Source organism: Leopardus geoffroyi, chromosome D1 (genome assembly GCF_018350155.1).
Source record: "Leopardus geoffroyi isolate Oge1 chromosome D1, O.geoffroyi_Oge1_pat1.0, whole genome shotgun sequence".
NCBI lineage: Eukaryota > Metazoa > Chordata > Mammalia > Carnivora > Felidae > Leopardus > Leopardus geoffroyi.
The window spans coordinates 14,555,153-14,567,839 of record NC_059329.1 but is presented as its reverse complement, the minus strand read 5'-3'; the positions used below and the strand labels follow the sequence as shown (position 1 = coordinate 14,567,839).

Sequence of the window (12,687 nt, the reverse complement as noted above, 5' to 3'; positions counted from 1 at the left end):
GCCGCTTTCCCTCTGTCCTGCCCTTTCCACGTTTTCTCCTTCCTGGGAACTTTAGTCTGTTTGTTTTCTTCCTGTTCTTCCTCTGCCCCTCAGTGAGCCTTGACCAGGAGATGCTTGGTCTTCTCCTGTACCATTGAAAGGGTTTTGGTTACTGACATGCCATTTCACCAGGGTTTTCTACTCTTTTCCCTTCTCTCTTGTTAGTCATTAAGATCGGATGCCTACGATCACTATAGTGCAATCTACAGCCTGCTATGTGATCGACATAAGAGACACAAAACCCTGCGTGTCGGAGCGCCTCCTAGCTTGCCCCGTGCCATGGCCTTTCAAGCACCAGTCAATGTCCAGGTGGGCAATAACTCCAGTGACCTGATTCAGGACAAGTAACACAGGGGAGGAGGGATGGGTACCCACTGCTCACTAAGTCTAAGAGAGTTACCTGTTCTTCCTTACCTCCATCCCCTCCCGTCTGTCATCTCTTCCTTGTCAAGCAGAGGTCAGAACCTTTCTTTGACAGAGAGGATGGAAAGATATTCCAGTACTCAGGATGGACAACAAGAGTTACTTTTTTTTTTTTTTTAAGAAACAGTCAATCATTGAGAGAGACTATTTTCTCTAAAGAATGCTTCCTTGTTGTAGCTCCTATGGGCAGAAGAGCCAAAGGCTCAGAGGTAGAAACATAGACTTTAGCAATCAAGAATCCTTTGAAAGACCATTGTTGTTTCCCTCTAGCACTTGAGGTAAGGGTATATACATATGTACCACTTTCCAGGCGGAGCAGGCCGGTGCCACCATGAACATCAGCGTTCCCCAGGTGCAGCTAATCAACCCTGAGAACCAGATTGTGGAGGCGAGTAGTGACCTCTGATGGGTGTCAGCCCAAACCATTTTCTTCCCCATATTTTTGCTGCTTTTCCTGGCTTCTTATTTAGAATTACCTTTCATTTCTTTTCTTTCTTTTTTTTTTTAATTAAAAAAATTTGGGGGGGGGGGTGCGGTGCGCGTGGGTGGCTCAGTTGGTTAAGCATCTGACTCTTGGTTTTGGCTCAGGTCACAATCTCACAGCCCCACATCGGGCTCCACACTGACAGCGCAGAACCTACTTGGGATTCTCTCTCTCCCTTTCTTTGCCCCTCCCTGCATGCTCGCTCTCTCTCTCTCTCTCTCTCTCTGTCCCTCCCTCCCTCAAAATAAATAAATAAGCTTAAAAATTTTTTTTAATTAATTATTTGTTTTGACTTACTTTTGATTTCTGATTTGATTGTATTTCTTTCCACCACAGCCGGATGGGACATTGAACTTGGACAGTGATGAGGGTGAAGAGCCCTCCCCTGAAGCATTGGTCCGCTATTTGTCAATGAGGAGGCACACAGTGGGTGTGGCTGACCCACGGTGAGTATCTGGCCAACAGCCCTGACTCTGAGTTCCTATCATGGTTCCTTTTTCCTGCTTTATTGTGTTTCCCAGATGAGATTGAATCCAGTGGCCAAGACACGCATGTACCCAGTTCAGTGTCCCTGGTAGATACGTGGTAGGCCGATGGCCGCCATCATGTCAATTGATCACAACACTTTGGCGAAGAGCGTGGTAGCATCTTGGCTCACAGATGGCCGTGAGTCATCACAGTCATCACATTGACTTGGCTCTAAGTCAAATAAAAGTACCCCTTAAAATTCATCTGAGTTCGACGTCTTTCAGAGATGTTGTTTACTACATGTTCTAATGTAAAACTCAACTAGGAAGGGATGCCTAATGATATGGCGTAATTTATGTAAGTTAAGAATTAAACTAGGTGAACAAGAATCCAAAACCATACCAAATAAGTACCAGTTTCCCAAAACATTTTCCCCAAACAGTCCTTTAGCATGATGCCCTCACAAGGGGAAATGTACCGAAGGCTGGCTCTGTCTGTGTTTGTTCTGCATTTGAAGACTTTCAACATTAAAAATAGCCTTACCTCTTTTCTGGATACTTCCTCTACTCTGTTGGGAAGAGGAGGTTAGAGCAAGAGTTCTCTTGAGAGTTCAATTAGGGGCAAAGCGAGTGTTCTTTTTTTTTTTTTTAAATGTTTTTTTTTCAACGTTTATTTATTTTTGGGACAGAGAGAGACAGAGCATGAACGGGGGAGGGGCAGAGAGAGAGGGAGACACAGAATCGGAAACAGGCTCCAGGCTCTGAGCCATCAGCCCAGAGCCTGACACGGGGCTCAAACTCACGGACCGTGAGATCGTGACCTGGCTGAAGTCGGACGCTTAACCGACTGCGCCACCCAGGCGCCCCCAAAGCGAGTGTTCTTATGAATTCCTTTTTCCTCTGAGCGATTTCCAAAAAAGCCTCCCGAGGCCTGCTGATTGCTTGCTTTACGTTTCTCATTCTCGGCCTGTGATCAAACAGGCAACAGGGGAACATTCTGGCTACGAAGACTGTCAGCTGCAGAGGGGTGGAGTCCTGTGTCACTCTGTCAGTGGAAAGATCTCTTATTTGAAAGCATGCTGTAAACCTCACTGTTGGAGCATGAGAGCCCTGCACATCCACTACTTATCTGTCCCATCAGGCACTGACAGGGGTAATTACATTCTTTCCCTGGTGAATCAGTTGCTACTTCGGGAAGCCATTGTTTCAGTGGATGGTCTGTGTCCTCCAGAAACTTGCTGTTCACCTCCAGGCTTTGAAAACCCGAACTGGACCGGTGCCACTATTTCCTCTTGGCTCAAAGCTGTTGGTTGTACATGAGAGGTCAATGAAGAATAGCAAGCCCCAGTCCCAAACAGTAGAATGGCAGAGAGCCAGATTCCATACACTAGGCTTCTCCTTGCTCTGGGGCCTTAGAAGTACAAATTGAGGAGGAAAGGAGAGAAGTAAAATATGTTGTGCTGAACTTAGTAGTTTCATCAGTTTGGGGATCCGAGTAAGAGCATTAACCCACCTCCTCTGTCATCCTGTTTCCTTCCAGCACGGAAGTTATGGAAGACCTGCAGAAGCTCCTGCCTGGTTTTCCTGGAGTCAACCCTCAGGCCCCATTCCTGCAGGTGGCCACTAACATGAACTTCATGCACAACCTGCTGCCCATGCAAAACTTGCAACCAACTGGACAGCTTGAGTACAAGGTACCTGGATGTGGGAGAGGACTTGCCCCGTGGGAAACACATTTGAGCTTCCTCTGAGAGCCTTTGAGGGACCTCGCCCAGGATTTAAGGGTATCCTTATAGCGAAGGCTGATTTCTCTTGCACAGCAGCTTGGGTGACAGGGAGGATCAGTCTGTACATACTTGAAGGATCCCCTCATTTCAGTGGGCCAGAGTACTGGTCTTTTCTCCCTCCCCCTTTCCCCTCTCACCGCTCTGTCCTGCCCACTTGTACTTGCGACAGGAGCAGTCCCTCTTACAGCCTCCCACCCTACAGCTGCTGAATGGAATGGGCCCCCTCGGCCGGAGGGCATCGGATGGAGGAGCCAACATCCAACTACATGCCCAGCAGCTGCTGAAGCGCCCACGGGGACCCTCCCCGCTCGTCACCATGACACCAGTGAGTAGCGGCACAGGGCCCGACCGACTTTCTCAGAGACTTTTGATAAAGAAGTTGCGGGCCTACGGCTGGGAACCCAAGGTCACCAACCTAAATATTGGAATGTCCTCTTCCTCTAACGTCTGATGCTCAGCGTATTCCCATTTTCTTCAGGCTTGTAGGATTTTCCAGACTTAACGTGTGGCGAACTCCTTTACTTAACCAAACAGTTACTACGCTGAAGCCTGTTTCCTCAGTGGGCCACTTACAGGCCTCCCCACCCACCCACCTTGAGTGCTGCCACAGCCTCGCAGGCCACAGTGAGTCGCAGTGGCCTGACTTACACAGCCCTCGCCCCGTAACTCCTCCCTGCCAGAGGGCGGCGCCTAACAGTTTTCTCTAGAATGCACTGCCCTTTACACTGGCTTGCAAGATTATCTTGTCACCAGCCCTCTCTCCTTGATTAACACTACTTCACATTTTCGGTACGACCTGGATTAGTCGATTATTTGGCTTCCATAAACTCTAACCTAGTCAGTTGGTATCTCTCAGTCCCATCTTTTTTATTTTATATGTATATAGAGAGATACACGCACGCACACATAATGGTAACCTTCAAAGATTCTTTTCCTTCCCTGGGTTCTGGTTATTTTCCTGTCGTAGGTAAACTCATTCTTTCATTCATTCGTTCAGTCCTACAGCACCTCATGATTGGGTGCTAATTACATCCATAGCCCTTACTAGGTTTTTAGGGCTGTGCTTCTCAACATACCTCTTGCTGAGGACCTTTTTCCCCCTTCAATCCATCATGGGATTAATACCTTTGTAAAATACAAAGAAGTGAATAATCAGAGAAATAACAATTTTAAAACATACAACATACAAGGCTAGATTGTCAACAGACAGAATTGCTCTGTTAAATAGCTATAAAGGTTTCTAAAAGCTTACTCTTTATTTCTGTACTAACTTTACCATGGATTGGTAACGAAACACTGTGGACCAACACGGGTCCGTGGGCCACACTTCCAGTAACAGGGCTCTCGGGAAAAGGAAGGATCAACATATGTGAAGTGTCCGAATAATAGTAAAAAGCCACGTGTGATTAAGTGCCAGAGTGAGTGTTGTGGACTAGGCGGTGGCAGAGGCATTCAGGGAAGGACAAGAACAATGTAGGTTAGGAAGGATCGGGAACAGCCCTGTGGGAGGTAGAGTGACATACTCTGTCCACTGTAACTTTTTGCCAAGGTCACTAACAAACTTTTGTTGATAGGTCTGGTGGGAATTTTTAATCTTTCTCTTTTTGGATCTTCCAACCGTATTAGTCGCTGCTGACCATTTTTTTCTCTTTAAAATACTGTCTTCCATTGGCTTCTGTGATACCACATTCTCATTTTCCTCCTGCCTCTCCTTTTCCAGTTTCTTCTTCTGCTTGTTCCTTAAAGTCCGTGAAACCCACATTTTATCTTGGGCCCTCTTTCCATCTCATTTTACACACTCTCTCTGGACGATCTTGTCCACTCGCATAATCTCAGTTACCGAGTGATTCTTCAGCTCAGAACCCTCTTCTCTTCTGCGTTCTCCACTTCACGCTGCTGACTGCCTCCGGCAGAGATTTAGTTGGTTTTCCCAGAAGTCCTCACAATTTTAATTCGACATGTCCTCAAATGACTGCGTGTAACCTGTTTCTCCTCCTGGGTGACAGTGACTGGCACTGTTGTTCTCCTGGTTACACAAGCTAGAAATGTGGGATCTGTCTGAACTCTTCCCTCTCCCTCATCCCTGTATCAAGTCAATTATCCAGCGCCTTACTTCCGTCCTCCACCGCTCCTTCCGGAAGTCGCTGTCATCCTTTGCCAAGATTGACACAGTGGCCTCCTAACTAGCTTCCTTGCCTCCGGTCTTGTCCCCTAATCCCCACCACCAGCCCTTCTCACAATGCAACTCGAGCAAGCTAGCTTTCTAGAGTACAAATTTTATTAACATCATGTCCCTGCCTGAAATCCTTTAGTGATTCACCGCTGCCGCTCCTCAAAATATACTTCTTAATGTGGTATTCAAGGCCATTTATAACTGGCCACCGTATCCCTCTCCTGCCTCATCCATGGCCACTTCCTGCCTAACCCTGTTCACTCCAGCCTCAAGGAACTATAGTAAGGGATCTGAACACCCTAGCAGTATTTAAACATTGGAATTACTCCCAAAGTTTTTGTTTTGTTTTATCGTGATCGTCCATTAAGACAAAAAAAAAAAAAAAAAAAAAAAAAAGCTCTTTTGTGATAATGGAAGTGTGACATTTTGCTCTAGTGCCTGAAGTATGGTGATTATGAGAGCCACCAGGCTGTGAGGAGCTATGAAGGATGTTCATCACTCCCATCCTCACGTAGGTGAGGACGTCACAATAATGCGTGCATCGTGGTGGTTCTCAATGCACGTGTGTGTTTGGGTGGGTGGCAGCTATTTTCAAGCATTGAATCGCAACTGCACAATTATATGTGTACTAAAATGTGCTGTTAAAAAACCATCACGCTTTTCTGGCACTAGAGACATCTGAACACTGGTGATAACATTAATATGAAACAACAGGTCAGTGCCTAGACATTCCAGGTAAACAGGCTTCTACTGTATTTTCAGGTCCTCAGACACCTGCAGGCCTGCTCTTTTCTCTCAGCCTAGAAACCCCGAAGGCTGTGACCCTTTTCCTCCATGCGCGGCCAGCTCCCGTCTACCTAGCTTCAGGTCTCAGATGAAGTGTTACATTCCCCCGAGATGCCATTAGAGGACTTGGGCATGCTATTCTGTAATTATCTGTTTACTTGTCTCTGTCCTCCACTGGACTGTAAAATGAGGGCAAGAACTGTATTTGTGAATTCACATTTTATCCTGGAACATAGTAGGCATTCAGCTCTTTGTTGGATGAATAAATGAATGAATGAAAGATGACTCAGAGGAAGAAATCCAAATTAAAACCACCCGAGCGAGGTAAAAATGGAACGCTAGAAGGGCCTGTGAAAGTCCTGTATAACCCAGGGGTCCTGGGAAAGTTTCGTAAATAAGAAAATGAACAGAAAGGCCTGTCCCACGTCCGGTTTCTAGAATAAGAGCTCCTACGGAAGAAGCGCCACCTTGAGCTTTTCCTTCCTGTCTCTCTCCAGGCAGCGCCGGCAGTTACCCCTGTGGACGAGGAGAGCTCAGATGGGGAGCCAGACCAGGAAGCTGTGCAGAGGTAATGTGACATCTGGCGGTGCTCGCAGAGCGTCCTTGGGCAGGCTCTCCCTGCAACCAACGAAAGGTCACCTCTGCCCAAGGAGGTGGTGCAGTGCAGCTTCAACATTTGTGTGGTCTCTTTGCTCAAGCCAGATGGCATGTTCCTCCCCTCATGGAAGTAACAGAAGACTACCCAGAAAATGTCATTTCTGTAAGCACCACTGGAAGTCCCCTAAGTGACAGCAATAACCATAAGAACTTTTTCTCTCCTCCCTCCTTCCTTACTTGCCCCCTGCCTTCACATTTGCAACTCCGATAGTATTCACCAGGCGCAAAGCCTGCTCCTACCTGCCAAGAACTGTTAACTGAAAAGGAATTGGCGATCTGGGATGACAGTGATCCTAGCTAGTCTGGCCATGGACCTCTGGCATGGACTCTTCCTTTCCAGGAGAATGAATGCTTGTCGTACTGTTTGCCGTGTGCTTCTTCCATCCCCTTGTACCAACAAAGAGATAATGAAAAAAGAATATGGGATTCGAGCCAGGGACAGATGCACATATCCATTGTTTGCAGAACCTTGTTGAGAGATGCCTAACTCGCAGAGAACGGCAGTGACCATCAGGCATGCTGTACTGTTCACTTTACCTCAGCCCCCGTTAGCCGTGGTCTGCAGCCCCGTGCATGCCCCCCCCACCCCCCCCACCCCCCCCGTGGGAATTGTCTTTCTTATTTCCCGGGAAGGGCCGGGGCGGGGGTGGGGGCGGTTTGGACCAGAATCCAGCATGTATTTTCCCAGAAACACAGGTGTCCTTCAAGATTATATGTTTTTCCCTTGAGGGAAGTTGAAATAAAATGGTTTTCATGGGCTCTCGGGGAAACTTTGGGTGTCTTTATCAAATGGGTATGAAACCGCTGATGGCTTTCTCTTGGGCCAGTTGACATACCACCAATTACTCTATAGTCCGTTAACTGTTTTTAGCTTAAATGGGCAAAGTAGTTAAGAATGAAGCAAGACCACTTTTTAAGAACCTGACAGTTGCTGGCCAGTACTCTCTTCTTACCCCCAGCAGCTCTGTATGTGAGAGCTGCTGTTCAAAAAGAAGCTGGTCCCATTTGGAAAGAAGAGTGGAGAACAGGGTGTTGGCAGGTGGGTCAGCCAATAGAAGAAAAATTGTGGTAACCTTTTTTTTTTCTTTTCTTTTTTCCCCTCTTGATGCTGTCGTTTCTATAGTTTGCTGATGGGCCCTGCTGGTGTCCTGGAAAAAAAAACAAAAAACAAAAAAAACAAAAAACTAGGAAACTTCCTGCCTTTCTACCGTAATTAATTAGATAGTTGCGTATCACTTTATCTTCTTTGTCTTGGATTTTACTTCCTCCGGCTCCACCTTCTTTTTTCTCGAGACCAACATTTAAAGGGTATTTAGATGGGGTACATCAGACCATCAGTGCTGATGTAATGGGGAGGGATAATGCTTCTTCTGTGCACACCCGGGAAGAGCAGCAGTGACAGGAGGAAGCCGTCAGCCAGATGAAGGGGGGCCCATAGCTTATGTTTGCTATTGACTAAGTAGTGCATCCAGTAGATCATTAGAATAAAAGTCATTAGCTTGTCAATTCCTAAGCTTTTGAAACTTGAGTTTCTCTCGCCTTGCCTTTTTTCCCCCTAAAACCAATTCTGAACGTTTCACGTGGTTTCATCTCTTCATCCTCTAGAGAATGTGGTTCCCTCGGGACGATGTCTGTGTTTCTTCTCTGATGATTGACTTACAATCATGGGGCAGGAGGGAAGGGGGGTTTCGAAAGCGCTCGGCCACAGTTGGAAGGACTTACAAGTGAGGACAGTCTCAAAACCCAGGGGCCATTGGGATCTAAAGACTCCATGGAGCCCTTCTGAATATCTCTCTTGGCTCATCTCTAGGAATAACTCTTAGGGCTCATTTCCTCCGACTTGGATTTTGGAAATTTGGAGGGCAAAGAGGAATAAACTTAACAAGTGGGAAACAAATTCTTCTTTCAAATGGCATGCAGTAAGGAAAATCGATCTTCTTTGTGAGCTCCCATCTGTTTTCTCTCTTCTCTCGGTGGCTGCTCTCAGGTCCCGAATCCAGCCGCTGCAGCGGTAAGCCAGCTTTTGTTGGCCAGCTGAACGTGTCTCACTTCCATCCAGCCAGGGATCTGTTTGCCGCTGAGCCCTTTCTGAGCTCTGGCACGATTTCATTCTGAGTGCTTTGGATGAACTTCTGATGCTTCTTGCTGAGGAACATTCCTGTCTGTCTTTTTTACTATGAAATGTGTTCCTGCCTGTTGCAGGTACTTGGCAAATAGGTCCAAAAGGCACACACTGGCCATGACCAACCCTACAGCTGAGATCCCACCGGACCTACAGCGGCAGCTAGGACAGCAGCCTTTCCGTTCCCGGGTCTGGCCTCCTCACCTGGTACCTGATCAGCATCGGTGAGTAGCCACATGAGCTACGTGAGCTCCTCGAGGCTCATCGGGCAGGCACCCTCCTTGCTGTGCTTCCAGTGACGGTGACCCGCATCGAGGCTTTAAACAGCATCCTGAGCTCACATCTTCTCAGCTCCTTTCACTAAGCAGTGCGCAGGGCAGTACGAGATTCTTCTTTCCCTTTCCCTTGTAGACATGTTTATGGTCTGCAGTTGATTCTCGTGATTCTAGGTGTTGACTCAGAGATGAGATTGAACTTGAAACCTGCAAGGAGGCCAGCTGGAAATGGGAGGATTTGTAGCCATATCGATAGACTGGACCCTTAGTAACCCGTCACCTTCCAAAGCCTGAGCATTTCTTACCATGTCACCACTGAACAGTGAGCTTGGACATGGAGGAAGGAGCATCCCTTTGTGACTGGTGGAGCAGAGATACTGCATTCTCTTGAGTGTTGTGCTCAAGAAGTCATTCTTGCAATAATATTCTGAAGGCTGAAATCTTTTACTAGGTCTCTGTTACATTTGTAATTCATCCTCTTGAAGAAATAACAAGTTTAGCTTCCTGGCCAAGGAAACGTCATAAAACTGAGTACAAGTAAGCCTGGGAGCACAGGGGAGTGACCCCTGCCTCTGGCTTAAGAAGGTGACTACCTTCTGCAGACACCTCGACGACTACAGTTCTTAGCTGTGTCCACCCCAAAGCTGTCCCCCGTCTCATGGGCCACACTTCCCAAGCCACCACCGATTGCTAGAGCTCATTTTATTTCCATCTCGTTGGGAGGATGGTGAAAGCAGCCTTACTTGAGAAAGTTGAAAAGCAGTCGGGTTCCAAGGAAAGGAAGTTTGTGGATGCGTTGTTATTAAATCTGGTCGCCAGCTCACACTGGCGAGCTTGACAACAGTGTTTTTATTGTGACTAGTTCCCCGTCAGGCGTCCACACAATCAGCAGGGACAGGTGGACTCTGTGCAGACTGAGACATAATCAGTGCTGCGTTGGCAACTCTGAGAGAAGGCAGATAAGCTCTTCTAGACGACCGTGAATAACCGTAAAAATGGTCTGGTAGGGACTAGCAGGAATGGCGGCTCTCAAATAAAACGGTGTCCCTGGCCCGGAGAGACAGCGTTGTTCCGAGGAGAATCTCTCAGGACCTGCGCTGTGAGGGCACTGCACGGAAAGGTCCTCGGAGTAGTTATTGGAGGGCTGCCTCTCCCCACCCCACCCCAACCCCCGCCATAAATTTTCTGTGATTTCTCAACAGCTCTGAGCTCTCCACTGTTACCTAACAGAACCTCTGTCTCTTTGTTCCTCCTTGTTTCTGTCCTCCCTGCCTCCACAGCCTGACAGTTTTTTAGCCTCTGTCAGGGTCTGCAGTTGAGCTGAAGTCCGTCGGGTATCCCGACTTGATTGAACGCGCTCCTCAGGAGATAGTCTTCGTGGGGAAACGTGAAGATTGGCACCTGCCCCACAGTCAGCCTTTATCGCGGAGTCTCGAGCCTGTTTACGCTTGTTTAGTGAGGAAGGCCACGGTGGCAACAGCCCCGTTTGTGTCACGGCTCCTTGTCAGGGCTTGGCCCGCTGAAAAATCTGTCCGCCGTCTGCTTTCGTGTGGACGCTCGGTAGAGTGTTTCAAGGGTTTCCTGTGGTCAAGCGAGTTCGAATTGGAATGAACGTTCGATGAGTGGCACCTTGTGTGAGGTGGGGCACTGATACAAACTGGTATGTGCAGAGGGGGTTGCTATAAAAATCTGGCAACACCAGAGACCGAAGTCAGTCTTCAGAGGAAAAGAGAAACTTTGCAAAGCCGTAAAACACTGGACTTGAGCAGCCGAGACAGATTATTGAGTCCCTCTCATTTTCTGGGGGAAATGGCTTAAAAACAGCATAGACATCTGTTCTTCTGGGGTATAATTCATGAAGTCCAGTGTGGGGACAGAAGAGGGGTCTCCTCAACCTTTTCAATCCTGAAAGTATAATTTAAAATTAAAAAAAAGACAACAACTTATTTTAAGTGTAATTTAAAAAACGAACACAGAATGGATTTTTTTTTTGAGGTGGGGAACCAAGTTTCTGTTTGAAAAGTGTAGTAGGAATATCAGCCTCATAGGAGGCTGTCCCGAGCTCGAACATGATTGCTGATAAAAGTAAAACACAAATCGGTCTTGTCAGTGCTTCCGAAATGAGCAACTGCATCGGAACCGTCCCTCTCGAGTTTCTGTGCCGGACTGACCTGAGTCGGTCCTGAGCTTCTGGAAAAGTCATGAAACACCTGGGCCTGGGAGTTGCCACTCTGACAGAAGAGAGTGGGTTTTGTGCAGTCAGGTCATATTCACCACCCGAAGAGCACAGCTTCTGAGGGAATCCGAAACGGGTCCAGTGTCAGAAAATATTGAAAGCCTGAGGCTCTGACTTTAGGAGAAAACAGTATTATTTGCCTGCTTTGACTCCAGACCCTCGAAGTAGAAACAAGACTAGGAAGTACTGAGATGTTCCTGGAAAGAGGCTTTCGTGATTGCTGCCTCTAGAGTGTGTCTGCCAAAGTCACGTGTCTTGTGTTACACCTGTGTGTCCGTGCTCATGTCCTGTGCGCACCTCCGTGCTGAGCTTCGGGTGGAGCCTGACCCCAAAGTCCTCCTTCGCGAAGGCAGGGCAGAGGGCTTTCCCCCGCGGCCAGGACCCCTGACTGCTCTGCACGCAGCCATCAGAGCCTGCGAGGCCCTCCCCATCTGCATTGTATTTGAGCTCGCTGCTCACCCTGCTTCCTTAGCCTTGTTCTGCTTCAGTCCAGAGCGAGCAGCTAGCCAGGCGGTACAGCATTTCACCCATGGTTCAGTGTGATACCATCTCCGCCCTGGACATGAAACCCTGATCCTCTCCATCAGCTGCTGGAATGCTGCCTGGGCAGTCTTTTATCTGCTTACCTCAACCCATAAACATCTCGTTCTGATTAGGTGACAAAGGTGTTAGCTTCTGACTCTGATGCTGTCATTCTTTCTCTCTGTGAGATACTGGCTGTGCTCTGACTGAGCAGTGGGGTTTTGTAGGCAGTCCACACGATTCCTCTGTTGTTAGGGGGCTGGGGGGAGGCATGCCGCTCTGGGCAGTGAATTTTCACAGCAGGCAACCTTATTTGCGTTGACCGGTTTCGCGTGCAGGATCTTGAGGCCCACATTCCTTAAGAATGTGCTGTCTCCATCTGGGGATCAGAAGCCCCCCCCCCCCCCCGCCACTTTCCCCCCACATGAACCTCCACCCTCCACTTTCTGGCACAGAACCTATGACTTCCAAGCCAGGCCTTTGCCACAAAGCTGACTGTAGTTTCCTTCGGGTCATACAGAGAGTACTGCTCAGGGAAAACTGGGTCAGACGGTGAATTTTAGGTTTCAAGAGACGCTAGAGAGTCCCGAGTATGAAAACAAGAGCCCCCATACAGCTTGGCCTGAGGGCTACGGAGAGGCTCTTCTCTCTGACCTAGTGTATCTGTAAGAACTGGATGTATTTGATTCCAGGACCTCACCGGGCTTGGAAATTAA

The 12,687-nt window shown here is 47.9% G+C and overlaps 1 protein-coding gene across 8 annotated transcripts in view; it reads left to right on the top strand.

Annotated features, from left to right (window-relative positions):
- The window catches only part of SIK3 (SIK family kinase 3), a 250,678-nt gene that overhangs the window by 218,235 nt on the left and 19,756 nt on the right, over positions 1-12,687 (top strand). For 4 of the 8 annotated variants that reach the window (XM_045482917.1, XM_045482916.1, XM_045482915.1 and 1 more), the window contains exons 9-15: positions 205-348; positions 773-850; positions 1,283-1,392; positions 2,954-3,107; positions 3,370-3,525; positions 6,657-6,727; positions 9,019-9,162. In XM_045482917.1, the coding sequence (XP_045338873.1) occupies positions 205-348; positions 773-850; positions 1,283-1,392; positions 2,954-3,107; positions 3,370-3,525; positions 6,657-6,727; positions 9,019-9,162 (857 nt within the window). The remainder of the gene's footprint in view (positions 1-204; positions 349-772; positions 851-1,282; positions 1,393-2,953; positions 3,108-3,369; positions 3,526-6,656; positions 6,728-9,018; positions 9,163-12,687) is intronic. The other 4 variants (XM_045482918.1, XM_045482920.1, XM_045482919.1 and 1 more) reach the window with 4 other exon arrangements.